Genomic DNA, 27208 nt, shown 5'->3' with positions numbered 1-27208 from the left:
TATGGAAGCCTGAGCAAACTAATACAGGTGTCTAAGCCGGACAGGACTTCAAATCCTGATTCCACTCTTCATAGTTGCTTGACCTTGGGCAAGTGATTTCATTTTTCTTGTCCCCAATTTTGGAGATAAACTACTGATGACAATGGTTGCCTTGCAGGGCTGTGAGGAGGCATAAATAAATGTGTGGACGTATGTAAAAAGTGCCTGGGGCTTTTCTTGGCTCCCATGTCCCCCACTCGTAGGGCCTTAGTGCTAAAATCTGGGACGCAACACCACCCATTAGCAGTGCTTCACCCAAGCATGTTACAGCTGACCTTATAAATAGGTAGCCTATTGGTCAAATTCAGCCCACAGATGTGTTTTGTTTGGCCTGTACCAATGTTTGGGGAAATGTGGATTATTTATCAACATTAAAAAGCCAGGAAATTTCACATAAAAATCCCAATTTCCTGTTCTTGAGAAATAAGATATGTCACTGGATCTGTCGTCTGCCGGGGAAATCCCCTTTCTATGGAGGGTGACCTCTCACCTCTGTGCACCCAGGCGAGTGTCACCCACTGAGAAGACCTGCTGGGCACCTGAAGGATTCTGACTTAGCAGCCCCCAAGCTAACAAGGCTGGTGAAATCTGGTGTGGCCTGTCCTTTTCCTAGCTGCCCACTAACAAAGATTTTAAATACAATTTCAGGATTGGCCTCCTGAAGTGAGGGACAATTAGCATGTTCCTGAGTCACCATTTTATTTATTTATACTTCTACTGTGAGCTAAGAACCCTCATGGAGAGGACAGGAACTTAATTTTTAGAATAAAATTGAGCTCTTGCCACTGGGGGTGGGGGTGTGGCTGACCTAGCTTTGCCCCTGTCACTCAACTTCCTGGGGCTTCAGTTTCCTCCTCTGTCAAAGGAGGCCTTGGGCTAAATGATCTCTATTGTCTCTTTCCATATTTGTGTAGTTATTACGTGACATTTGAGCACCTGGGTAGAAATTTAACAACTCTGTTTACTTCTGAGCTCCAAAGGTTTTAACGAAAGCAGAGCTCTTAAAACACCTCATTGAGCCCTAACACAGGTCTTGACTAAATGTAAACAGGACCCGAATAATGGCTTTGTTTATTGTTCTGCCCACTCCAAGGTTAGGTCTTTAGCCTTGATGTTTTGCCCTTAACACATCAGAAAGGAATGAACACCAGGGCATTAAAACACCTGATGTTTAATCTCCTGTTCCCAGGGCTCAAGGCCCTGTCTGCCTTTCTGCTTTCACTTCACACCACCACCCAACCTCTGGTGCCCTATGCATGTGGGCCTTCTTTCAGTTCTCTGCTCATTGCCACCACAGGACCTTTGCACCTGCAATCTCCACCACCTGGAGCCCTCTTCACCTAGTTAATCCTCACTGATGCTTCAGAAGACCGTCCAAGCATCGCACCGCCATTCCTGGTGTCCCTGGCAAGATCAGCTCCATGCTTTCATCACATCGGCTGTGTTGTACCAGCTGTCACAGTTGCATTCTACGTTTTACAAGTGTAATTAGCTGATTAACAATTACCTCCCTGACTGAATGTAAATTCCAGGAGAGCAGGGTCCACGCTTGTCTTTGTTCATTGTTGTCTCTCCAGGGCCTGGCCAATAGGGAGACTCAAATATTTGATGAATGAATGAAAGAATGAATGAAAAGCTGACACCACTCTACTGGGAAGATCCTGAAAGATAATTAGCTCCTCGAGGACCATGTCTTATTGAGGGCTGCATCTCTAAAACCTAACAGAAATGATAGTGACAATACTGATAATGGTGAAAACAGCTACAAGGACCAAGCACTTATTGTACCCGAAATCTGTACAAACAGATCGTTTCTATAACAACTCAGTTTCACCTACACAAAAATCCTATGGAAGTAGACACATTCCTTCACGTAAGAGGAAACTGAGGCACAAAGAAGTTGGTGAGTCGCTCAGTCAGTAAAGAGGGTAACAGCAATAAAATCCCAAGCAGACTGGTTCCAGCATCTAGGCATCTTGCCTAGTATGGTTCCCAATGGTTAAGCAGGGCGCAATCAATGTTTACAGAATGGATGACAACTACCATCTCTCTACCCCCACCACACGCAAACTACATGCATGAACAAATGGATGAACCCCCTCTGGAGCAGAAGTCTAGACAGATAAGGGTCTTGGAACTTAATAGCTGTAAGAGCCACATAAAAGCCAACAGAAGCAGCAACAAGAACCAAGCAGAAAACAAAACATAAAATAAGGCTCCTGGTGGAGTAGCCTCCTCTGCCCGGCTCAGGCCCCGGGGCTGGCCTGCACACACCTGATGCTTTCGTTCAGTGCATAGAGCTCGTTGCTTTGCAAGCCTCCACCTTTGAAGACGTTGATCACAGCAGTCTGAACGCTGTGGGGAGACAGAAAACAACCCCTGGTTAGAAGATCTGCCTCCCCAGGGCCATCTCAATAAACAGCTCAGGGCTGAAGGCAGCTGGAAGGGCCAAGAATGTGGCACGAACACGGCCATGTTTTCCATCCTCAGAACCCATCGCTTCCTTCCCCGGGTCCTTGGAGAGGAAGGAAGAATAAATGGGGTCAAGAGGACCCAAAGCAGCCCCTCTCCCCCACACTTTCTCACAGGCTGGCGGTCTTCCTCCTCCTCCCTGGCAACCCTGCTGCTGAGTGGCAGTAATAAAGGGCAGGCAACGGGATCTGCTCTGAGGAAACAGCTGGGCCAGCATCACTGGCCTAGAAGCATCTGAAATGGTGTTTACTACAAGCAGCCGCTGACCTTGGCCTGGGGTTCTTCCACCTCCAGGCCCTGTCTTCAGAAGGCAGCCTGGTGCTAATAGAAAATGATAACCCATTGTCTTTTTTTTGAATAGTACTTTCCTTGGAAGAATTTCACTGGGGCTGGTCGCACTTGCCCCTTCCATTCTCACTCCTGCGAGACACAGGCAAATAAAGTAGTCCCTTGAGGGGCCACAGTTAAGTCTTGATTCTACCTTCTCTGGGACCCCAACCCAATATTTCAGCAAGAAGCTGATTACATCTTGTCTTTACCAAGGGTCCCAGGCCTTTTTCAAAGAACAAGGATCCAGTTAACATCAAAACATTTCAGAGCCCCCACTCCCTCTCCATAAGAGTTGTGCATTCATTAAGAAAATCCATAATGATCCAAACTACAAAGAATTCAGTAATGCTTTCAAACAATGATGCATTTAATTTATCCAAAGAGTAAGTGCACAGATTTGAAAAACAGTGGCCCGTAGAAGCTCAAGACAATATTGATTCAGTCTCTACTCAGTGCTTGGTGTGCAAAAGGTTGGCAAGACACGTTACAAAAGTTCAGTGTCTCCTCTCCCAACCACCTGTGGCTCACTGGTTACATGATAATCCCTGGTTTATGTTGCTCATTTAGCTTTTCACAGATGCATGCCTTATCTTCCCAAATAGGTAGAAGGTGACTTGGGGTTACTTATATATCTCACCTGTAGGTACTTTGAGCACAAATAGTAATCGGTGAGTTCCAATCCAACTGTCCTGGGCTGGTTAACTGATTCTGATAGCCCAGAGGCCTCCCTAGTGGTCTCCTCTGCCTCTACTAAAACAAGGGAAGCTCACAAATACATTCTCTCTAGGAAAACATCTTCTCTTCATCAATGGTCCCTGTAATCATGACCTTCTGAAGCAGAGATCTCAGAAGCAGGAGAAGCTAAGCCTGTCCCCTGACCTGCTTTGGCCTTTGGCAGCCCCCCACTGCACACCTGGCCTCCTTTACCTGTTCCAGGCTGAGTTGGAGCTCAGCTGCAGAGCCTGCCGGGCGGCTTGGAATCGAGGCAGGTCGCTGAGCACCGGGGAGCTCATGAAACGCGGCCTGGGCCTGCGGAAGGAGCCCATCTTGTGGACCTCGACAGGCAGGCTGGGAGCGAAGCCGCGGGTCATAAGTCCAGGTGAGGGGATGGCTTCTCCTCTGGACCAGAAGGTTCTGACTGCCCACGGAAGGGCTTCTCCCAGAGCCCTCAGGTTTTCTTAAAACCACAAGTTTAGCCGACACCTGAAAAGAGAGGGCAGCTTTTATTGAAAACACCTAGGCTGAGTGGACCACATGTTGGAGGAAGTTGGCTGGGACTTTCTAGCCAAACCATCCTGAAAACAACTCCAAGACCCCGCAATAACATTTGTACTCTGTGGGTTGCCATTCACAAGTTTTTACAGGTCTCTTTTTGGTTTAAACAGCATGGTCACCCCAAAGTGGGAAAACAGTGACGATGGAACTGGACTGGTCGAGGCCAGTCCTACAGAAATGTGACTCCTCAGCTATGCTTGACCGTGGTTCCCGAGCACACCCATCAAAGTCTGGACACTGGCTGGGTTTCTGTAGACCCTGCAATGTTGTGCATTAAGAGCTTTCTTTTAAAAAAAAAAGCCCCTCATGGAGAACCCAACAGCACCTATTCCTGACACTGAAGACTTTCCACAATACGCCCTTCCCACACCAGCCCATGCATATTGCCCATATTTCCCAAAAGTATCAGCGCCTCTTCACGCAGACACAGCTCCCCACCATCACTTACCTGTCATGCCATTCACTCATTCATTCCCTCAGAAGATTTATTGTTTTACTATTTATTAACTCCTGGAAGCTACATGGCATCTAAAGATTTCTAAGACCTAGTCCCTGCCCTTAAGAGGCTCATGGTCTAAGAAGACAACTGTCTGTTGTGTATTCATTCACACGATAAATATTTACTGAGCACCTACTATGTACCAGGCACTCACTCAGGCATTGGGGATATATAATGGCAGCCCTAGAGAATGTGGTCCCTGTCCTGTGGAGCTTAGGACCAGCAGACACTGTTCCACATCACTTTTTCCCCCTCTCAGGCTTTTTGATTGTATCTACTGTTCCTCTTACCCAGAATTCCCTTCCTTTTCCTCTCCCCTTATTTAAATCTGACTTACCCTGCAGGGTTGGGTTCAAGTATACTGTCCTATGAGCAGTTCCTGGGAGACTTTATGGCTTCCTGGTTAATAGCAATAGCCTTGGAGTGAACCTTGGTTGAGTCTTAACGAGGCCACTCCCAAGTTGTGAGACTTTGGGCACAATGAGTCTAAGAGTCCTCAGCTGTCTGTCAGCACTGCCAACTTCACAGGACTGATGAGACAAGAAACACAACTGTGTGGCATGCTCAGCAGAAGAGCAACAGATGACCGCACCCCCACCCCGGTCAGGTGATGCCTATTTCTATGCATACTGATTGCATTCTTTCCTCCGCACCTCTGGCCCTGCCATTTCAGTCTCTTTTTCTTTAGTGAACCTAAAGTTTCAGTCACTGATTTAAAGTGAGTTTTGGAGCCGGTAAGAGTGAAGAACAAAAGGAAACACCACCGAGGTTACAGTCGCTTCTTTCTCCAGGATTTACGGGTCAGCCCAGAAGTATTCTCACTGCCACCTCTCTCACCAGCTAATTCTACTATGTCCCAAAAACTAACGCTGAAAGAAAAAGAGATACTCCAGCCATAAACGTCCATCTTCACGATGAGAGGGGGAGTAGGTTTTGCAACCCCAGTTGTAGCATTTGAAGAAGGAGGAGCTGAGGCTGTAAGACAGGCACGGAGGCCATCCACTCAGGGGGCATGGGAGGTGCTAGCAGCTGTCTGTAGGCAATGGGCACAGTGAAAATGAACTTCTAAGACCAAGAGCCAAAAAAGGAATGGCGTGTCCTACACCTCTGAAAAAATTTTTAAAGGAAATCAGAGTTTTGTACCATTTTCTTTTAGTCTTCTGTCCCTTCCCCCATTCTCAGAATGAGTCAACAGTGACGAAAATTTATCCATGAATGCTGGGGAAGTCATAACATGCCCGCTCAACTTCAGAGGGTCTCAGTTAACTCCACAGTGCCACTGGAATTTGGAAAGATCTATGCAAATCGATCGATGAGGCAAAGAAGTAATAAAACCACGGAAGCCCCGTCAGAATCCTTAAACTGGCTGGCTTTGGGATTCAATTCGCCTGGTAAAGGTCACTATTAAGAGAGGATCGATTTCACTGCCCTTCTTTAAATGCGCCTGCTAAGTGCAATTCATCTGTGTAATTACAGGATATTAACTCCTTTTATGAGGTTCTTAAACTTGAGGTGATGGAGCTGCCTCCCACTCAGTGGCATTTGTACCGGAAAGCAGAAAGGTGAGCTGAATGGATCATTCCAGGTGTTCACCTTCCGGCTCCCTGACAAAACAACCACTTCTCCAGGAGTCTGTGCGACACTGAGGATCACGGGACTGGCTCCCATCTCCCCCCACTTCTCAGCGCACCCCAGGCCTCCCACTCCAAGCCATGTGCATATCCAGCCCCATTCACGTAAGAATAATTTTCAGCCAAAAAGATGATAACTACCACTCCCGCAGCCTCGCATTGGCTGCGGAGGAACACACACAACAAGGAGCTGCCTCTGACTCATTTTTCACCTGCAAAATCTGCCACCCTCAAATCCTGACAGTCTGGAGGCAATCCAAAGCCATCTTCGTTTCCAGCGTTCCAACTTCTGCACAGAGTCAGGAGGCCTCCACAGAGCAGCACAGAGAGGAAGCTGCCACAGCATTGACAAGAGTGGCCTAAAGGGAAACACTGACACATCCACCTGCTACAGCGCTGGCCCCTCAGGCACGGGCTTGTCCTGACCTAAATATGACTAATCAGAAGACAACAAGAAAGATAGGGCCTTGGAGTGTTGCAACCCAGGCCCCCATTGACGGGCGACAAAAGTGAAGCCCAGAGGAGCAGAGAAACTTGTCACCGAGGTAGGAGAGAGCCAGTACGGGCTAGAATTCAGGTTCCCTGACTCCTGATCTAGAAAGGTCTCCAGCCCCCACCTAAGTCATTCTGTAAACTTTAAAACAGGCATAGAGACTTACTCACCTCTGTATCCTCAAGCCTGAGCTCACTGCTTAAAATAAAAGTGAGGGAAAAGATAGCAACTAATGAGATATTGACTGCCTGCCTGCCATAGTAGGTAAACTTACTCAACCGTCACAAACCTTATTGGAAGATCAGAGAGGTTAAGTAACCTGCCAGAAGTTAAACAGCTAGTAAGTGGCAAATCACTGACAGGTGCCCAGTTTGGCCTTATTCTACAGCCCATTCCCATTTAACCATGCTACCAAACTCAGAAAATTAGGATCGAACCTATCAAGTTAGTCAGGAACATCCGGTCATGATACTTCATATCAAAATTTAAATCTCATGCCCCTGAGATAGAAAAACTGACATAAGGAGCTCTCTGGCCACATTCGATGGGAACGAAAGGAGCAGGATGAAAGGAGAAAGCATGGCCTGCCTTAGACACCCCACTCCTCACTAGCCGTGTGACCGAAGCTGAGTTCCTCGACCTCCCTGAGGCTCGAGTTCCTTCTGCATGAAATGAGCATGCCTACAATGACGACCTCAGGGCTGCGTGAGGATGACATGAGTACATATTTGTACAGCACTTAAAACAGTGCATGGCAACAGCAAATGCTACCTCAGTGCTTGTTAAATAAATAACCAGTTATTTCTAAATCTCCAAGCAAGGACAGTGGTAAGAATACAGCAACCCTTGCTCCTGCTTATGGCGACCTCAGCAACACCCAGAAAATAGTTGGGAGCAGGCAAGGTCTCTAGTCCCAGTGGTGATCACAGTGCATTGGGGCCTCGCCTCCTTAGGCCTTTGGTAACTTGCAATGTCGTTTAGGACCCTTCACCTCCGTGCAGCACGTTCCTCGGTTTCAGAGTTTTCCTGCACATCATCGCACTTCTAAATTGCACTCTAACCCTATAAGGCAGGTCAAGCAGGAATTCTGTCAGGTGAGAAAACCGAGGCTCAAAGAGGCTAAGTGAAGAGGCCAAAGCTGGACAGCTTTGGGTCAGGGAAGCAGACTCGGCAGAAACCTCAACCTGGCCTGCCATGTGGCCCATGTGTGTCCTGCCGGGCAGCTCTCTTTTTCTCCCAATAGATTTTAAAATATTTTCAATATGACACGTACTTAAAAAGGAGTTTATATATACATACAAACACGTATATCTTAAATACTAATAAACTACCACCTGCTTAAAAAATAGAACGTTACCTTAGAAATCACACGTGCTTCTATTTTTCTGGTATGCTTATTTATTATAAAGAAATGTAAACTTTCACAGAAGTCTATAACATACAAAATGAAAGGCCTCCCTCGGCCACTTAACAAGGTAGGGACACTCTCTGCTAGGAACTTTCTGAGATGGCAGTCACATGCTCCATCTGGGTTGTCCAATATGGTAGCCATGAGCCATATGTGGCTACTGAGCCCTTGAAAAGTGGTTTTCATGGTTGAGGAACTGAATTTTAATTTAATTACTTAATTTTTAATAGCCATACACATGTGCACACATAATATTTTAATAAAAATGGGTAATTTGTTCTTTTAATAATGCATCATGGACATCTTCTCATATCACTATGTAATTATCTACTTCATTATTTTTAACAGTTTCTTAACTCTTCCATTTAAGAGATACCATACTTGATTTAACCAGTCCTCTGCGGTTGGATGATTCCAGTAGTTTTTGTTACTACAAAGAATGAGCATATCTGCCAGTCTTAGCAACCACATGACCGTTTGTGTAGGGTGCATTTTCAGAAGTGGAACTGCTGGGTAAGAGGGCCAGATAATTTTAAGCTAGCTTCACTCTGTAACCAACACCCGCTCCCACTGCAGCCCAGAAAGAGCACTCCAGAAAGGAGAGGCATAAGGCCTGTACTTCCGAAGGACGAGTGGCCACTAGAGGCTTCAGAATCAGACAGACCCTGGCATTGATGCTCATTCTGCCATTCACTGATTGTGAGAGGCAGAAAAACTGGCCCCCAAAGATATATTCACTTCTTGACTGAGAACCTCTGACTATTATCTCAAATGGCAAAACATGTGATTAATTTAAGGATTTTGATAGAAGGTGCTGATTCGGGATTATCCAGGTAGGCCCACAAATACAATCACATGCGTCTCTGTAAGAGGGATGCAGAAAGAGACTGGGGACAGAAGGGAAGACACAGATATACAAAGAGAAGGTGACGCGAAGATGGAGGCAGAGACTGGAGGGATGCAGCCACAAGCCAAGGAATATCTTCAGCCACCAGAAGAAGCCAGAAGAGAAAAGAAATAGCTACCCTGATGTCAGCTACAAACTGGTATGTGGTGGAGGGAAAAAAAAAAAAAAACCAGACAAAGAAATACATTCTCCCTTAGAGCCTCTGGAGATAATATGGCCCTGTGACACCCTGATTCTGGACTTTTGACCTCCGGAACGGTGAGAGAATAAATTTCTGTTGCTTTTAAGCACCAAAAGTTGTGGGAATTTGTTATTGCAGCCACAGGAAATGAATACACTCGCCGTGTGGCCTTAGGCCATTCTGAACTGCAGTCTCTACTTCTGGAAAATGGGAATAGTGTTACCTAGGAAAGTTCCTGCAGTGACGAGAAAGATTGCCTAGGAAGTGCCTGGCATGGTTCCTGGAACTACGCAGTTGCTAGACACAGGTGCAGGGGAGGTTCAGAGCAAAGGTGCCAGAGTTAGGCTTGGTGTCACCACTTACTATGTGACCTGGGTAGGTGACTTAGGATTGGTGTGAGGCTTGGATGAGATGATCCAAGTAAGGTTTAAAATAATCCTGGTATACAGTAAGTGCTTGATAAATGCTACTTATTATTTATATTACCACCATCACCACTATGTAGTCTGCTCAAGCTGCCGTAACCAAACACCACAGACTGGATGACTTAAACAACAGACATTAATTTTCTCACATTTCTGGAGGCTAAGAGTTCAAGATCAAGGTGTCAGCAGGTTTGGCTTCTGCTGAGGCCTCTCTCCTTGGCTTGCAAGTGGCCACCTTCTCACTGTGTCTTCATGTGGCCTTTTCTCTGTGCCCCAACAATCCCGAGGTGATTCTCTGAACATCCAAATTTCCTCTTCTTATAAGGACACCAGTCAGACTGGATTAGGGCCCACACGAATGACCTCATTTTGACTTAATCACCTCTTTAAAGGTCCTATCTCCAAATGCAGTCACATTCTGAGGTACTGGGGGCTAGGTCTTCAACACATGATTTTGGAGGCACACAATTCAACCACCACCACCACCATATCACGAAAAGTTCTTTGCCTAAGGTCCTGAGTTACAGAAACCACGGTGTTTCAGTAGGTGCTGCCTTCTGAAGGACCAATGTGGTTTACATGTAGAAAAATGTGCTTCTGAAATGATTTAAATGGTGAAGTTTGTGGTGCTTAAAGGGTTCACTGCCATTATCTGGAAAGCTGGGATCCTGGATACGTGAAGTGTTGTGGCAGTTACAGGGTTATTGGGGCTTATCACTGGCTTCGCTCTCCCAGGCACGCCTCGCAGGAGTTTGAGAACCTCCCCACTGAGGATCTAGGCTGTGTTTACTGGAGAAAAAAAAGGTGGGGTCTTGCTCTCTCATTCCAGCTTCCAGGGAATGAATGACACAGGTAGGGGGCACAGCCATTAGGCCGGCCAAGGTGGTGTACTTAGTGGAAAATGCAAATGAATTCCACTAAGGCACACACCCTTGACTCTGAAAAGGGAAGTAGAATCATGGCACAACTTAAAGAAGTGGGTGGCTTACAATGACCCTGAGGCTTCCAGGAAAAAGCCATTCTGAGGGTAAATAACAAAGAAGTCAGAGAAAGCTGAGCACAACAACCTGATGGTCCCGCCTCAAACGAGGAGACGCCAGTTCCCAGGGAAACCAGACAGACCTAAACCTTTTGCACGCCCCCTTTAGGAGCTCCAGCAGCCAGGGAGGCCAGCCTGGAACTCTTCCCTGGGACATGAGCGTGGAAACGGAGAGGCAGCATCCTTCAGCACTGTCAGGACTTGGACGCTGTCATTTAACTTGACCCATCCACTCTCTAACTGCAGCCAGAATTATCCTTATAATGGCGATGATGATAATCATGGCACCATTTACTGAGTGCCAACTGTGGGAAGGGCACTTGGCATGTATTATCAGTGTTTTAAAATGAATTTAGGGGCTCTTGACCGAGAACCTTTAATGAAATAGATTAGAACAAAAAACATCAGAGTGTATCGTATTTGAGGGAAACACACATATTACATGTGTATTCGTGTGTACCAAGTCGCAATGTGTTACAAATTTCATACAGTATGTAGCACTCAAAACATGTGAAAGCCCCAGTGCCTGATCTGATCTTTACAACCTCCAAAATGCTATTACCCTACCCAGCTTACAGAGAAGGAAATGGAGGTGCCACATGTTTAACTTGTCTAAGGTCACATGGTTTACGGCAGGTGGTGCTGAGGCAAAAGCTCACAGTCCAGAGCCCACCACGCTCACGCCGCCCTGTGCTTCAATGCCTTCAAAGGCTCCCCATGGCTCTCAGAATAAATCCCCAAACCCTATCTCACTTCCCACCAATGCATGCCAGCTCACTGGCCTTTTTTCATTTCCTCAACTAGCACTTGCTCTTCCCTGCTCCAGGACCTTTGCATGTGCTGCACCCTCTGTTTAAAATACTTCCCACCCACTTCTTTAGGCTCAAACCCACACACCCATTACTGCCTGTCCTTCGCTCGTTCAGAGAAGCCTTCCTTCTACCTGATTAGATCACATCACCCCACAGAGCACCCTCCTCACCTCCTTTGTTGTCTTGTCACAATCTACTCCAATACATGACTACAGAATTATTTCTTATTGTTTTTGTGAAGTCCATAAGGGCAGGGACTATGTCTACCTTGTTCTCAGGTGCATTCCCAGGGCTTAGTGTAGGAATTTACAGATATCTGATGAATGAGCAAATGAACCAGCCATGTGAGAGGCATTATTATTGGGAGACACAGAAACTATAAGCAAGTGCCACCTGAAAATACCAACACCTAAAATCATGTAGGGCTTTACCATATGAAAACATCCTGGTACCGGAATCTGACAAACTTGGATTTAAATCCATCCTCTACAATGCATTAGCTGGGAGACCTGGGTAAATGACTCAAACTCTCTGAACTTCAGTTTCCTCATGTGTCAAATGAGTGTGATACTTATCTCAATGTCGTTAAGATTAAATAGATGACCTAGATCATGTCCTGGCCCATAATACAAGCCCAAAAAATTACAGCTAGCATTAATATTTTTATAAAACACTGTGTTCTTCACAAAACCCTTATGCTCCAAAAGGTGGCATAGGACCGGCGCGTGGGGCAACGGGCACTCTCACACATTTCTGGAAGAAGAGCAGCTGCGACAGAGGGAAATTTGACAAGATCAATCAAAATGACAAAGTCTATAGCCTCTCACCCAGTAATTCTACTTCCAGGAATGTTACTCTAGGCACGTCAAGTGACTTACGCAACAAAGGTTTTTACTGCCGCCTTCTTTATAACAGCAACGGTTGGAAAAAACCCTGAGCGACTTGTTTAACTTGTTTAACAGAGGTCTGGCCACGCAAACTACAGTGTCCCATATTCTGGAATCCTATGCAGCTCTAAGAAAGGAGAGGCAAACTCTATGCCCTGACTGGGGTGCTCTCCAGGGGACACTCTAAATGAAAGTGTGCTAAAAAGCTAAATGCAGAATCATGTGTATGTTATGCTACCATCTATATGCGAAAGATTAAAAAGAGCATTTACATATTCCATTGCACATGCATAAAGTACTTCTGAAGGGATGCACCTGAAACTGACAACACTGGTTTCCCCCAAGAAGGGTGCTGGGTGGCAGGGACACAGCGGGGAAGACTTGTCTCTATTAACCCTTTTGTACCTTTGAATTTTGAAATATGAAAATGTATTACTTACTTAAACAAGAACAGCAGTGATGCCCTCCCCTCTCCCCCAAAAAGGAAAGACAGAAAATAAAGGTCATATGATTTGTTCTAAGTCACTCAAGCTGGTCAAAGGAAGTCAGGATTCAAACAAAGTACAGTCAAGTTCTATCAATTACAGAATAAATTCATTCATTCGACACAAATTTATTTATTCAGCACTAATCCTACAACAGGAGGTGCCTTGTGTGGAGACCTATGGACCAGAAAATAAATCCTGGGAAGAAAAGAAGATGAAAGGAAGACCTGGTTTCTTTCCCTTTTTGCACCGTGCATCATACCCTTGCCAAAAGGTCCAGGCCTGGAACATCTTGAAGCGTAGGCACGACCTGCCCAGGCTAAAGGAGGCAGTCGCCACTCAATCCAGTCTGGTTTTTGCCATCCCACGATATAAGACCAGTTTTGTTAGACCTGAATTTTCCAAGAGAAACCAAAAATCCACATTTTAAAAAATATGAAATCACCTAATTTATAAGTGTTGGTAATGAATTCACCAAGCCAACGAGTACTTTAGGGGACTAACATAGGTTTGTGACCTTTGTTTTATTTCATCACAGCTATGGCCACCAGCCTTATCACATCTTTTACCCGGGACTTAAGTCATGTGTAACATAAGTCTGCACAACCAGCCACTGTGGACTTGGGCAAGTCACTTCCCTTCCCTAGGTCTGCTGACTTATCAGTTAAGAGTGTGGCCTAGCCCATGGCCATAATGCTCTCTCAGCATTGCCAGCTATGCATTCAGTCCCGACCCGAGAGCCCTACAGGGAGAACTGCCTTATCTCACTCTTACCCCATCACTGAGTCCTCAATTCCCCTTTGCATTGTATATACACCCAGATCCACTCTTCAAACAGGGCAAGCCAGCAGCACCCAGGGCATGGCTAAAAGAAACACACAGCAAACAGAACCCACCGAACCCATCTAGGAAACCAGATCTGAACTCCACACATCCCGTCCTGCCCACTGGATAGAAATCAAGTCAGAAGTGGGGTTTCAAGACCAGTGAGGCCATTTTGCAAATCAAACGCTTATCATGAGTATTTCACTGTATTTATTGCTAACAAGAATATACCATCTACCATCAGAAGCAGGCCACGATGGCCAGCATAATGTTAAGCCTGTATCTGCATCTGCCATCTCAGTTCATTTCTACCTTCAACCAATGAGGTTGGTTTTATTATTCCCATTTTGCAGATGAAGAAACTAAAGCATGGAAATTAACCTTCTCAAAGTCAGGAACCCAGAGTCAAATGCTACCCGATTTTGGTGCCTGAGCTCATAATCTCTCTGTTAAACAGCACTCATGATCGCCAAATGCAGAGATGAGAGCAGAACACCAGCCCTGGCTCCCTTTCTCGAACATCACCAACAGCTTCTTACCTTGACCAGGCAGTGAACGCGCTCTGTCCCTACAGGAAGGAGACTTCGTTTCTTCACGCTGCTTACCAAGCAAGCTGAAGTCATCGTATCTGTTTACTTGTTCACTGCGTGACGAGCCCTGATGGCATGTAAGTTCCTCAAAGCCAAAGACTTCGCCTGTCTCGTTCACTGCTGTATCCCACATGAATGCAGTACTGACCAGGTAAAAGGTACCCAGGAAATGTTCTTGAACGCTGGAATGAAATGTGGACTTCCAAGCCACCGGGAAGGACAGTCTTCCCATTTCTGAGGGATCAGAAAAATTCCCTTCATAGTTGACTGAACTCAGGCCCCCCTAAGCATTATTGGACATGGATAGGGTCACATGGGCAGGGGACCCCGGGTCTGTTTGTTGGTCAGTGGAGCCTACAAACGTGGCGGAGGAGAGGTGCCTGTAGCATAGCAGCACGTTTGTTTTGACTAAGAACTCAGTTTCGCAACCCTGAGGAAACAAAAGCCGGCCAAGGGACAGAGACACTCCTACAGAAGCAGAAAATGTTGTGTCGTGTCAAGTTTGGACAATGGAAAAGGCTCAACAGGAAGAACGAGACAACTTTCTCAGCACTCCACTGGAAACGAGTGTGGACAAAAGTCCTATTTTGTCCAACAGTAAATATCAGCACAAACAGGATGCAAACTCAAGTGTTTATCTCTGCTGAACGGTATTCGTTAAATGTCCACCGAGAAGACCCAGAGCACTGACAATTTAGATCTACCTAGTAGTAATTATTTCATCGTATTATCATCATCATCATTATCACTCAGGACTGCAAACCACTGTGTAATCAGAAAAATCCCTTCCTTTAGTAACAGTCAAGCAAAACTGTGGGGAATAACCACACATCTTATTTACTCGTCTATAAACCCCACTTTAAGTATCGTGTTTCTTGGAGTGCAAATTGTTTGGGTGTGGCCCGTAAATGCCATCCAGAGTGATTCTGCAGTGCCTACCAGATGATAAACCAAAAAGTCTAGACACAAGCTGTAACTGAGACTGACCACTATGCGAGCAAGTGTATTTCTGACATATAACGTATATAAGAGCGGTCAGAAGCTACTGTCTGGCAGCCAACAAGAGTTTTAACTATGGGGAAATGTGTTCTAGACTCACATGTACTACTTATTAAAAATAATCTGCACTTTCTCAATTGCAGGAAGACGATGAAATACTTTTTCATAAGAAAAGGAGATGAAGGGAAAGGAAACTTCTCCCCATGTCATGTAGTCAGGAAAAAAGAGCCTTGAATAGAGGGTCAGAAAGCCTAAGGGTCTCTAGGATCTGATCATTTCACTGAGGTCATGAATTCAACTCAGGTCCGTTCAACACCAAACGTTGCCCCAGGATCTAAGGGGAGGAAGCCTTATGGGGCAAAGGAGAATAGAGTATCTGCCCCCAAGTGGCTCAGGGTCTAGCAGGAAATACTCAGAAGTAATGTTATAAATGCAACTCGACACCACCATGGGCTGTAACTGAAGATAACAATTGAGACAAGATCTAGACAGAAAGGTTAAATCACCTTCTCCAGTTCAAAGGCAAGGCTAATGGAAGGTCAACCGAAACACGCAGAATTCTCCATTTTCTTGTCCATTCTGCTAAAGCATGGGAATGCTGGAGACTGGAAAGAAAATCTGGGGTAGGAAAAACAAGATTTCATAAGTAAAGCTCAAAGAATATGCTTGCTTGCTTGCTTGCTTGCTTGCTTGCTTGCTTGCTTTCTTTTCTTTCTTTTTTATTTGTGACAGGCAAGGACAGGATGAAAATATCACATTCCAACCAATATTGGTGAGCACCTACTACCCTGGACACTGAGATGAGCCAGCAAGGTCACAAAGAAATGAAAAGGGAAGAGTAACTGGACCTGATTAAGGAAAAGGACAGGAAGGCCTAAAGCAGGGATGGCAAGCTCGATGCCTGGGCAGTCGAGGCAGAGAAACCACGCCAGTGACAGAGCTGAGTGCAGACTGTGGCAAAATGAAAAACACGATTCAGACCAAACCAAACGCATCTGACGCCAAAGCACGGCCCACTGGCTGATGGTTTGAGGCCCTTGCGTTAGGGTGACTGGAAGAAAAGCGTGCATAGCTTGTAACCGTGAGGGCTGGGGGAAATGAGGAGGAAAGACAGCATAAAGGTCACTGAGGCAGGCCCGAGGGAAGGTGAATCCCGTCCTGGGAAAAATAAACAAAGTAATTAAAGTAATTAAATCAATAAAATAAAACCACAGAGGCCAGTGGTATAACGTTCACCACTAATATCTCCACAGCACTTTACGGCTGACAAAGCTCGTGCTCAAGTCATCTCATCTGGTCTCCCCAACAACCCTAGGAAGTAGGCATCATTATCACCCCGATTTTAGAAGTGAAGAATTTCTGGTTCGGAGCATATAAGCAAATTGCCTCTGGTCTCGGAGCTATGAGAAACAGCACAAGGACTCATGTGCTTTTCCAGAATTTCAAAGAGAAGAACTCCAGGCTATTGTACTTTCTAGGCATCTTCTAAGCGATTCCAATGTACAACCATGCTTGAGAACACAGGGCTAGACCCACGTTCTCAAACAGGTATGATTCTGCCCCCTCCCACCCAGCAGGAGACATTCAGCCATGTCTGGAGACCTTTTTGATTGTCATAACTGTGGGGAGTGGGGATGGAAGATGCTATAGACTGGTGGTAGGTAGAGGTCATGGATGCTGTTAAACATTCTGCAATACACAGGACAGTGCCCCACAACAAATTATCAAGCTAGAAACGTCAACAGGGCCAAGGGGAAAAACACCCTGGTCTTGACTCTATGCATGGTTCCTTAAACTGTGATCTGAGAATCAGCAGAGTTAAAATCACCTCAGAGCTTGTTAGAGATTCAGGCCCCGACCCAGAGCCACTGAATGAGATTCTGTGGTTTAACAAGATCCCAAGGTGATGCATATGCACCTTGAGAAGCGCTGCTATAGATCATGCTTCTGTGGCCATCACAGAATTTTAGAACAGAAAGGAACTTGAGCAGCAAGCCAATCTCATTATTTTGTAGATGAGACAACTTGGGCCCAGAACAAATGGGCAACTCGCCCCTGGACGCACAGCTTGCCCATGGCAGAGAAGAGATCAGATTCCAGATCTTAGTTCCCGGATCTGTGCTGTCTCCAAGATGTCAGTTGGGGCCAACACCTAAACCCTTACAACAACTCTCCTCATTGCCAAGTTGATACCACCCTTTGAGGCATTCGGGAGTCTTTTGTGAGGCCTGAAAGGAATCGATTGTCCTGTTGGTCAAAAATTCCTTTAAAAAATTATCTCTGAACACCACAAAGGATTACCATACATGCCCATTAATTCTGCCTTCAGCTCTTTTACCAAAAAAGCAGCCATATAGCTCCCACAGTCGTGGACTCCAGCAGCCAGCAAGCTGTAGCAGAGTTCTCCAAAATGGCAGCAGCAGTTGACGTGGCCTCCCCAAAAGATATCTAGGGAGTGATGAAGAACCAGTTTCGAAGGAGTATTTAGAATCAGCAAGTGCAAAAGGGTTTACACAGAGGATTTATGTAGCTGAGGTCATGAGCAGGTTGTGACAGGGTCTGAGGCAGCTTAGTTTGGAATAATACAGACACATTACAGCCCTCGCTGGATTTTTGCCCTGGTCCTTGGGGGAAAAAAAAGCAAAAACAAATTCTCTCAGGTATTCTCTCAGACGCAGCTTAAGGTGACATTCTAGTTCCCAAATGGCTGAGGGAACCCACAGTGGTCCCTTAATCCTAGTATTTGCTAGAAACCTAACTGCCGACACAGATGCCTTCAACAAAACACAGAACTCGGCTTGTGTCAAAAAAAAAAAAAAGAAAAAAAACCAGCAAAGTTGGGAGAAAGTCCTGTAACCAGTAAAGAGAGAAGTGAGAAACTGGAGGTGTTACTGGCATTTGGCAACCAGCTAAAGCGAAACCAGAGCACTGATGAGTGCGTGACAGAAATCTTTACACCTTGAAACTGAGGAGAGGGAAAGAGAATGAAAGCTTAGAGAGGCACATACACGCTTTTATTTAACATGTGATTATACACAAACTTAATTATACACGTAATTATGATAGGTTGTCTAGGCAACAGCAGGGGTAGATGTCAACCAGGTTTTGCCCTAGGTTCCAGTCAAAAGAGGGAGAGAGATCATTTGGTGAGTCCCACTGCTCTCCAAAACCCTTCTGGGCACAGTTCACCCATAAGCACACCAGGGTGGGGAAGAGGGTTTGGCAAGTGAGGCACTCTTTCAGGGTCTTAAGGTTTACACCCTTGAAGCCTCAACGTGCCTTACCTTAGTCTCACCCCTTCAGCGCACACGCCACCCACTTCAATAAAGAAGACTCATTTTTTATTCACACAAGAGTAAAGGTGGCCGATTTTCATTCTAGGTCTATCCTTCTACTACAGAGAAAAATGAACAAGTCCTGCTCCATCCTAAAAGCGTCACATAGGTGTCCCTAAATTTCTGATAAAGAACTTGGTTAACTGCCTTGCTCTCCAGAGGCTGACGGAGCTGGCTGAACCTGGCTGTGAGCTTCTGCTTCTTCATGAAGCCTGTATATAATAATATCATTAATTATCCTGCTACAGAAATGTAGTATTTTTAAAAGAGGGGAGAGGGAGAGTGAGAGGCAGGGGATGTTCTTTACACATTTGAAGAATAGGAAAAAACCTCTCAAATCTCAGAATGTTAGAGCTGGAACTATCCTGAGTTAAAAAAAAAAAAGTCAAATTTAATAGGCCATTTAAATTCCTAGTTGATGGTAATTAGAGAGCAAGTATTTCTTTAAACCCTGCTAGACAGAACTTAATCCAATTTAGGTAATCACTAACCTTTGCATGTTCTCATTCTGCTCTCCCTACCCATCTCTCTCTCTCTCTCTCTCTCTCTCTCCTCTCTTTCTCTCCTCTCCATCCTACCCGCCCTCCCTCTCTCCTCTAAATGAAATACAAGGGCTAATCTACAAAGGCCATAAACTGGCAAAGCATAAGAAAACATTTAAAGAGAGAGATTGGGCAGATGTTACCTCAAAGGGCCAAATCCAATTAAAATAAAAACAAGTCTCATGAGCTCAGGATCCCTAATTTATAGCGACTATAACCTGGGGATTCTAATAGAATCACAACAGAAAGCATGCAGAGGGAGGTGAAGGTACTTCCTACGCACTTTTCCCCTCTGGGCACCTCGTCTGGCATGCCAATCACCAGGTCTTGCTCTGCAATGTCACAGCCATCCCCTGCCAGATCAATGCTAGTAATTCTCTACATTCACAATATCTACAGGGCTTCTCTCCTTCTTCCATGAAATAACTACTATCAGAATTATCTAGAAAGTCCCTTCAGTTCTATCCTGTCTGCTCATTTTAGTTCACACTGCTCTGGTATCAACTTCTAATCTAGAAACTTCCACGTGAACCATTAGGACCTTCTTGAGTATTTGGGACCTTGGATTCTTCATGGAAGGCCTTCCAGGTTATGTACGAGAAAGAACAAGGGACTTAAGTTAATGGCTGTGTGATATCAGGAAGGTAATTAATCTCTCTGAACCTCCATTTTCACATCTTAAAATACAGAGGAGAATATCTACCTACTCAGGTTGTTGGGAAACTCAAATAACATGACCACGGCTGTACCTGGTTCACAGTAGTTGCCAAATACATAAGTTAGCTCGTTTGTTTTAACTGTACAATTTTCAAAGTAAACCTTGGATCTCAACCCTTGACCAAAATGTGAATTAACTCAAGTTCACCTCTGATGCCCCATCATCACCTTGCCTCACCTATACTCCCCTCCTCCTTCTTGGCTCCAAAGTGGAATCCTCCCTTGTAAAACAAGGTACCACTCTCTCTCTCTGTTTCCAAACTCCTAACACCATCTCCCATACAAACCCATAAAATATTTTATTCCCAGCTTTCAGCAACTGAGATATTAACTCACACTGACTTGTTAACAAACAATAGTTTCTATAAGCATCGCTTTTAACAAGCACATAGAGTGGCAACTCTAGGAAACAAACTTTTAATGATGAATGTTAAACATATTAGGGAACTTTCAGAGGGGCTCACACTCTATGTCTCAAATCAATTCTGCATTGGTCTAGCTCTGCAAAAATTAATAATAAAATAAAACAAAGGGAACATTTTTGTAATGTTTAAACACAGACCATTATTGAAATCTCACCCACTGAAATAAATATACATCCACGACCCATTGGATCTGAAAGAAATGAGGTCTCCTCATTGAGAAACAAGATACTCTAAACAAAGCCCTTGAGAAATAAGCCAATTAAACTAGCTTATTTCTAATGCCTTTTTTCTTTACACCATTAATGGTTCTGGCTGTTAGAAGCATCAATAAAATACAGAAAGGACAACGGTTGGGGTTGGAAAAACCAAAGCCAACTATGTGAACTGGCCAAGAATTGTTTCCCTAATCTGCAACATTCTAGAGAAAACGCTCTGCACAGCACCCTTGGTCGAATTCTAGAGCTCAAGCCTGCAACCAGAGAAGGCGGGGCAGCCAGGTTCCATGGAGGAGCTCTGCAAGGTTCTCAGTCGCCCTAGGAAGCTCACCAGGCACTAAATTTAAAATGTGGCTTAGTTGGTTTTTGCAAGCTCCATTTCCCCTACTGACCCACTTGCCGCTTCATGTTGTCAATAATAGCGCCTTCCATCCCGAGAACAATTTACCAGAGCGCAGCACTGTGACATTTGGAGCATGTAGGCCAATGAAATGTCAAGACCGCAACACGCGGTGGTCAAGATTACCCTTTGGTCAAAAAGAGCAGTCTCCGAGGCTTGATCAGTGAGCACCCTTCGGTCGGTGGGTGGCAGGGGATGGGGGCAATCTGGACCGTCAGTGTCCTGGACTGCTTTGATCCTTTGCACGGGTCATGTGAATTTGCACGTCTCGTCCGGGCAACAAGCCCAGATCTCCGCCCCAGCAGAGATGCCCAGAGACTCCAGCCCAGAGCTTTTTCCATGCGGGTCCCCGCAACAGACGTGCCACTGAGCCGACGCGCGAGCCCTCTGCCTTGTAAGGCGCATCGCAGTAATTGAAACCTTGCCTGCCGCAAGATTGCAGTGGCATCTATAAATACTCACCGCCTTACTGCTGACGAACAAAACGCGGGCTCCCGGCACCGCGGGGGAAGAGCGGCGGCATGTGACTGAGGGCAGAGGCTGGGTAAAACAGGGGGAAAACCCTACTGACAACCAGGGAGGAACCCCAGAGCTGATTCCTAAAGCACGGTTTGCAAGTACACAATCAGGTTTGACCCGGGGCAGCTCCCTTAGGAAGAAGGGCTGGGGAGAGGGGGGTGGGGAGGGTCGGAGACGCCCGGGTGGGCGCTCCAGAGCGCCCCCTGTGTTCAATAAGCACGCCGCGCGCACAGTAGGCGCGCAGGAACAAGCCTTGCCAAATGGAGGGCGGGCGGGAAATACGAAGCGGAAAGGAGACGCCGCGGGCGCGGAGAGCCGCCCGCCCCGGCCCGCTGTCCCGCTGCGCTCCAGCCCGCCCCAGCCCGCGGAGCGGCGCGCGGGACAAAGCGGCTGCCTTCCCTGCCGTCCCCTCCCACGCCTCCCTCCGGAGAAAGAGGACAGCAGGAAAAGATGGGCTGTTTCGGGGCGCCGAATCGCCCTCGCCGGAGTGGGGCAGCTCTTTAGACTTGCCCCCTCGGGTGGAGGGAGAAGAAGAGAGACAAGCAAACTTTCTTTTTCGATCTCTTGGTTCAGCCTGGGTTCCACCATCGTCAGCATCCCACATGCCACCCTACAGCGGGGCTTCGCCCACCCTAAGTCGCAGACGCGGGGCGCGGCTACACCCCTCCCCGCCCGGGAGGTCTCAAGTCCGGTCCTCTACGCCTGCCGGCAGCGTCCGATCCTAAAATCCTCAACTTCGCGGGGGTCCCCAGCCGGTTACCCCAAGATATGACGCTTTCATGAAGCCTCCCCCCTGCGCCCCCCCCCCCCGCTTCCCGTGCCCCACCGGATTGTCCCCGGCTTGCCGGGCGATTTTGTTCTCAATCCTGTACCACTGCTGAGCCAACAACTTCAGCCCCTCCCTGGGACTTCCCCACTCACCCCCTTGGGGTCCCGGCAGTGAGTCACCTCGCGTCGTGCACACCCGCAGCTCGCCTCCTCCCCAGACTCCGCGCGCGCAGGAAAAACTTTCCGGTCTTCCCGAGAAAGTTTTCTCACCCGAGAGAAACGAGCGACCTGGATGGCTCTCGCCACCGCGCTCTGCCCAGCTGTCCCTCCTCCGTTCACTCCCAGCTCTGCCCTCCACGGGTCCGGTCCAGCCTCAAGTCCTCTCCAGCGCGAGTCAACAAACGAGGCGGCGGCGGAGCTCCCGGAGTCGGGCTGGTGACACGTTTCCCTCCTCTCTCGTCTTACAGCCTCCTCCTCCTCCCTCCCCTCCTCCTCCTCCCACTTTTCCTGTCCTGTTTTCTGCTTCGGTATCTCTCCAACGGCCCCCACCCCATCCCACCTCCCCCTATCCCACTCCCCTTCCCCAGCAGCTACTCGCACGCTGCTGGGGAGCGGGAAGAAGGGGAAGGGGGCGCCTGCACTTACATCCAGTTCAACAATTTCAGGAAATCCAACTCTTTCGCTTGAAAAGCCCGGGAGGATGCAACAGGTCAAGGGAGCTCTTGGCTGTGTTTCCCTCACCCAAGACGAGACAATCCCCCACCCCCACCCCAGGATGGGATCTCCTCCCTTCCCACCCCACCCCCCACGACGAGGAAACCACCAGAAAGCCAAGGGAGTGATTCTTAGGCTCACTAGAGAACTAGAGCCCCGGACTTTTGTTGTGATTTTAAGGAACAGTCCCCAGGCCCGTTCCAGGAGAAGTTGTTTTCAAGTGCGTTCATGGAAATAGAATTCCAGTGAAGTCTCTCCCTTAGATTTACAAAACTCTTTTAAAGCTCCCAAATTCTATTTCCAACTGAAGGTTTAATGAATTGGACGGTCCTTCACAGTTTGAAACAACAGAAAACCAACCAATCCCCAAATTAAAAACAATGTAAACTTATTTTCAAAACTTTTTTTTTTTTTGCAGGTGTTAAAAATTTGATGCAGCTGTTTTCAGGACTCACTGGCTTGCATAATTTCACCCTATGGTTGAGCAGGAAATACTTTAAAAATGCTGCATGCTCACACATCACACTTAGGCTCTGAAACCACAGTGACCTTTGCTGAAGAAAAGATGTATGTATGTCTTTTTATGTCAAAACTGAGAAAAAAAAATTCGTGTGTATTTTGATCACTGTAACTTTACAAAACCTATGTAAGTGGCATTGGTCAGAATGCTTGCCGTGGGGAGGAGGTGACGAAGCTCTGGGTGCCTCAATTGTCCAGTGACATTACCTAAAGCTAGAGTATTCTTCCTACAAACGCCAGGATCAAGAGATTTTAGATCTCATCCTAGGAATCAACAGAGAATGAAAGGTACTGGGCCCAGGCATGTGCCTGGGAAAGAAAAGCTTGAGGGGGCAGTCTTCTGGAAGGGACTTGAGCTAAGTCTTCAAGGCAGCTGTGCTGAGGACTTAAGAGCCAAAGCCTGGAGTCAGAAGATCAAGGTTTATGTACCACCTGCTCCTCGTACTAGTTTCAGGATAGGAGCCAACTTAACTTTGCTATGATTCAGTTTACTCCTATGAAAATGGGATAAACATAGTAGCTATCTTTTAAGGTTGTTATGAGGATTTAATGAATTCCTATAGAGAAAGTGCTTAGAATCTCTGCTAGGATTCAACAGCTGTTAAGCTGTTATTATTATTATTATTCTGCAGGTCTGGGAGGTAAAAAGGGAGCTATTTCTACACGGAGGTAGGAAGATAGATTGGGAAACATTTTGTGCTGCTGACATCAAGTCTTTGTTCAAAATGAGGTCCACCCTATTGGGTCTTTTTAAAATTGTTACTCACTCCTCCCTCCGGATCCCCTTCATTCAACTCTACTTTTTCTTTTTTCATTGCCTCTATCACTTGTCACATGTTACATAAATTACTTTAAAAAATTACTGTCTCTCTCTCACCACACCTTACCTCCAGGCTACCTCAGCTCTACAAGAACATGGATTTGTTCTGTTCACTGATATTGTTCCAAGGTCAAGAGCAGTGCCTGGCACATCATATGCACTCAGTAAATATCATAAGAATGAATCCGTAAGTGGATTCATTCCACAAGTGTATGCTGTATTGATTGCCTATGGTGGATTGGTTACTGTGTGATTAAAAAAAAAAAAAAAAAAAAAGGAATCACCAGGCCTATCCCAGGATACAAGAGGCTCCCTTTGGAAGAAGTACACTCCCTGGTAAAGAGAAGCATTCACAATATGGGCGATGCCAGCATGGTAGAGATGCCATAAAAGAGTATTCAAGGACAGAAAGGGCGGCTTAAGGAGGTTAAAGCCTCTTCTAACTCTAGGGCTTGTAATTTGTAAACAGATTTTTTTTTTAAAATAAGAAGTCACCAACATTTTGGTGTAAATCAAAGCTTCCTTCTGAGGGCCATTAATACCTATATAGTATATTTGTCACCACCCACATTTTTACCAAAATTCTAGCTAAATGTCAATGGAACATGGCCTTTTCTGATCAAGAAACAGAATTGTGTTAGGAGAAACCAATAAGGTTCATTGTATTGAAACATTCGTTCATGGAGGAGGAAATTCTAGGTCTTCAGTAGATATATCAGGTACATAGCTTATCAAGGCCACAGCCTCTGAAATGGAAATTGGCCCAGTCAAGGTCCCTACTGACAGAGTAGCCCTTAGAAACACCTGACCCAAACGCAGCCAAATTCTGTGACAAACTCAGGCACGAAAGAGGTACACTGAGCCAATCAGATTCTATTTCAGGAATGTGAACACACACACACACACGCGCACACGCACGCACACACGCGCGCACACACACACCATGTAGCTAAAATCCAGAACAAAGGTTGAAAGGTCATGACTCTATCTGAACTCTAGATTCTAGAAGCTGCAAATTGGCCGCTGCCCATGGACCAGCTCGATATATATTAGGCGTATATTGTTTGAACCTCATGTTGTCAACATTTCAAAAATTAATAATTGCTAACATGTAACACTCAGAAAACTTCATGCAAAATTATGGATTTTCAGCTTGCCTTGAAAAATCTGGAAAATCTGGCACTGATGATGCTGCAGGCCCACGTAGCCACAATTAGCTAGAGCTCTCTCCCCTTAGCCAGTGCATGTAGCTTCCCGGTTTGGCCATAGTCGTAACCACTCCCTGCTCCCTTCTTCTGTTCCCAGCCTACTTCACCCATTTCCCTGCCACACTGATGCAGCTAGAAAAGGATGCTGGCACATAGTTAGGAGCGTCCGGCGATATGAGTAAGCAGAAATTAGAAATTATGCAATAGGATGGCATAGGTGCAAACCATTTTTCTCCCCAGCTCCATGGGAACAGGTTTTTTAATCAGAATTTGCTTGGCCTCACATATTTGAATACTACTGAGATAAAGGAAGCTACTGGGAAGAAATGAGGCAAGTGGGCATCAAGACAGGGAGAAGCAGAGGTCCTTCTTAGGGGAGACGTTGGGGTCGAAACCACCATCCACTTTCTGCTCTTCCAGAGGCCTGTTCTACTTTTCCTCTGTTCCCATAACATCCCATTGCTGGTTTCTATCCCTAGAGCCTAATCAAACTAAGTTCCAGGTAGGTTAGGTGCTTGGCTAAAGTTACATACAAACAAGAAAGGAAGGGGCAAGGATCTATGATCCCAACTCAGTGCTCTTTTGCCCCCTTATACCCGCTTTTGGTCTGATTAACTACTTCCATCTCTGAATACTAATGAAAATCACTTCAATTTACAGCATCATAGCATTTAATGCCTTAAGAATCTGGTCTACAATGAGTATGAAATAAATGTCTGTCGAATTTAGGTTTCGAAGGTCTAATCTCCAGTTTGCACCTCCTTCCATGATACTTCAATGTCTCATACCACGTCATAAAAGTTTTCTAACGAAGAAGTGCATCCATGAGTTTTCTCCTTTTTATAGATGGAAAAACGGAGGCCCTGAAAAGATCGTTTGCTAATGCCTGATACAGAAGTTGTGAGGAGCACAGGTAGGCCTCATAGGAATGTGCAGTGTTAAAACACACAGCTTTTCAGGTGCTCGGTCATAAAATAAGTTAATGTAGTTACTCATGAGAAATACTAATCTAGATATAGAACTTGCATGAGCACTCAGGATATATCAACAGTATTGCACCATCCATAAAAAAAGAACCATTTGAGAAATAAGCTCAGCATTTGATCTAACAACAGGGTGTAAAATCAGTGACCTTTGGTATAGCAGGAAGACTTGATACACAAAATGAAAAAACGTTTAACCTCCTTCTCTCTTTCTAACTTCCACAGTAGAAAAAAATGGAGAAACTTGAAGGTTTTTTTTTTTTTTTGGAAGAATCTTGGATGATACAAACAAAACATTGTTTTCATCTTTTTCATCCTTTTGTTGATAGCAGTGGGGGTATTTCTGGTATGTTGGTCTTTAACTCTTTTTTATCTTTGGTATTGGGAAGTGTCTGCCCTCCACTCTAAAGGGGCTGGTATTTAATTAAATCTGAAAGTATTTTGAGAATGACTTGAATGAGCAAATCTTAAAAGTGAAAAGAATTGTAACAATCCTCACGAATTTCCCCTGGATTATCCAGATTTCAATTATTCCTTCCCAGAATTTCAAGTCCGTCTGTCTGTTGACAACTATTGACTGGTCACTTATTAGTGTCAAGTACTGGAGATGCCACAATGAATAAGAAAGACAAAGTCTCTAGCACCAACAGGCAGCAGGCAAACAATAAACATGGAAACAAATACACATAGAGGAGATAATTCAAAGTACTGATCTGTGCTGTGACAAGGATAAAACGGGACACCAG

General features: G+C 45.7%; 1 protein-coding gene across 5 annotated transcripts in view; it reads right to left on the bottom strand.

Annotated features, from left to right (window-relative positions):
• PRR5L (proline rich 5 like) overlaps positions 1-22993 on the bottom strand; it is a 65634-nt gene extending 42641 nt beyond the window's left edge. Inside the window, exons 1-3 of one of the 5 annotated variants that reach the window (XM_039867200.1) lie at positions 22864-22993; positions 3769-4044; positions 2314-2394 (exon numbers count right to left, since the gene is read on the bottom strand). In XM_039867200.1, coding sequence (XP_039723134.1) covers positions 2314-2394; positions 3769-3932 — 245 coding nt within the window. In that variant the 5' untranslated portion in view covers positions 3933-4044; positions 22864-22993. Of the gene's footprint in view, positions 1-2313; positions 2395-3768; positions 4045-22371; positions 22719-22863 lie in introns of those variants that run through there. The other 4 variants (XM_039867221.1, XM_039867212.1, XM_039867205.1 and 1 more) reach the window with 4 other exon arrangements.
• Positions 22994-27208: the final 4215 nt, after the last annotated feature.

Source organism: Pteropus medius, unplaced genomic scaffold (assembly GCF_902729225.1).
Source record: "Pteropus medius unplaced genomic scaffold, Ma_sr-lr_union100, whole genome shotgun sequence".
Taxonomy (NCBI): Eukaryota; Metazoa; Chordata; class Mammalia; order Chiroptera; family Pteropodidae; genus Pteropus; species Pteropus medius.
This window is presented reverse-complemented; position numbering and strand designations above follow the sequence as displayed.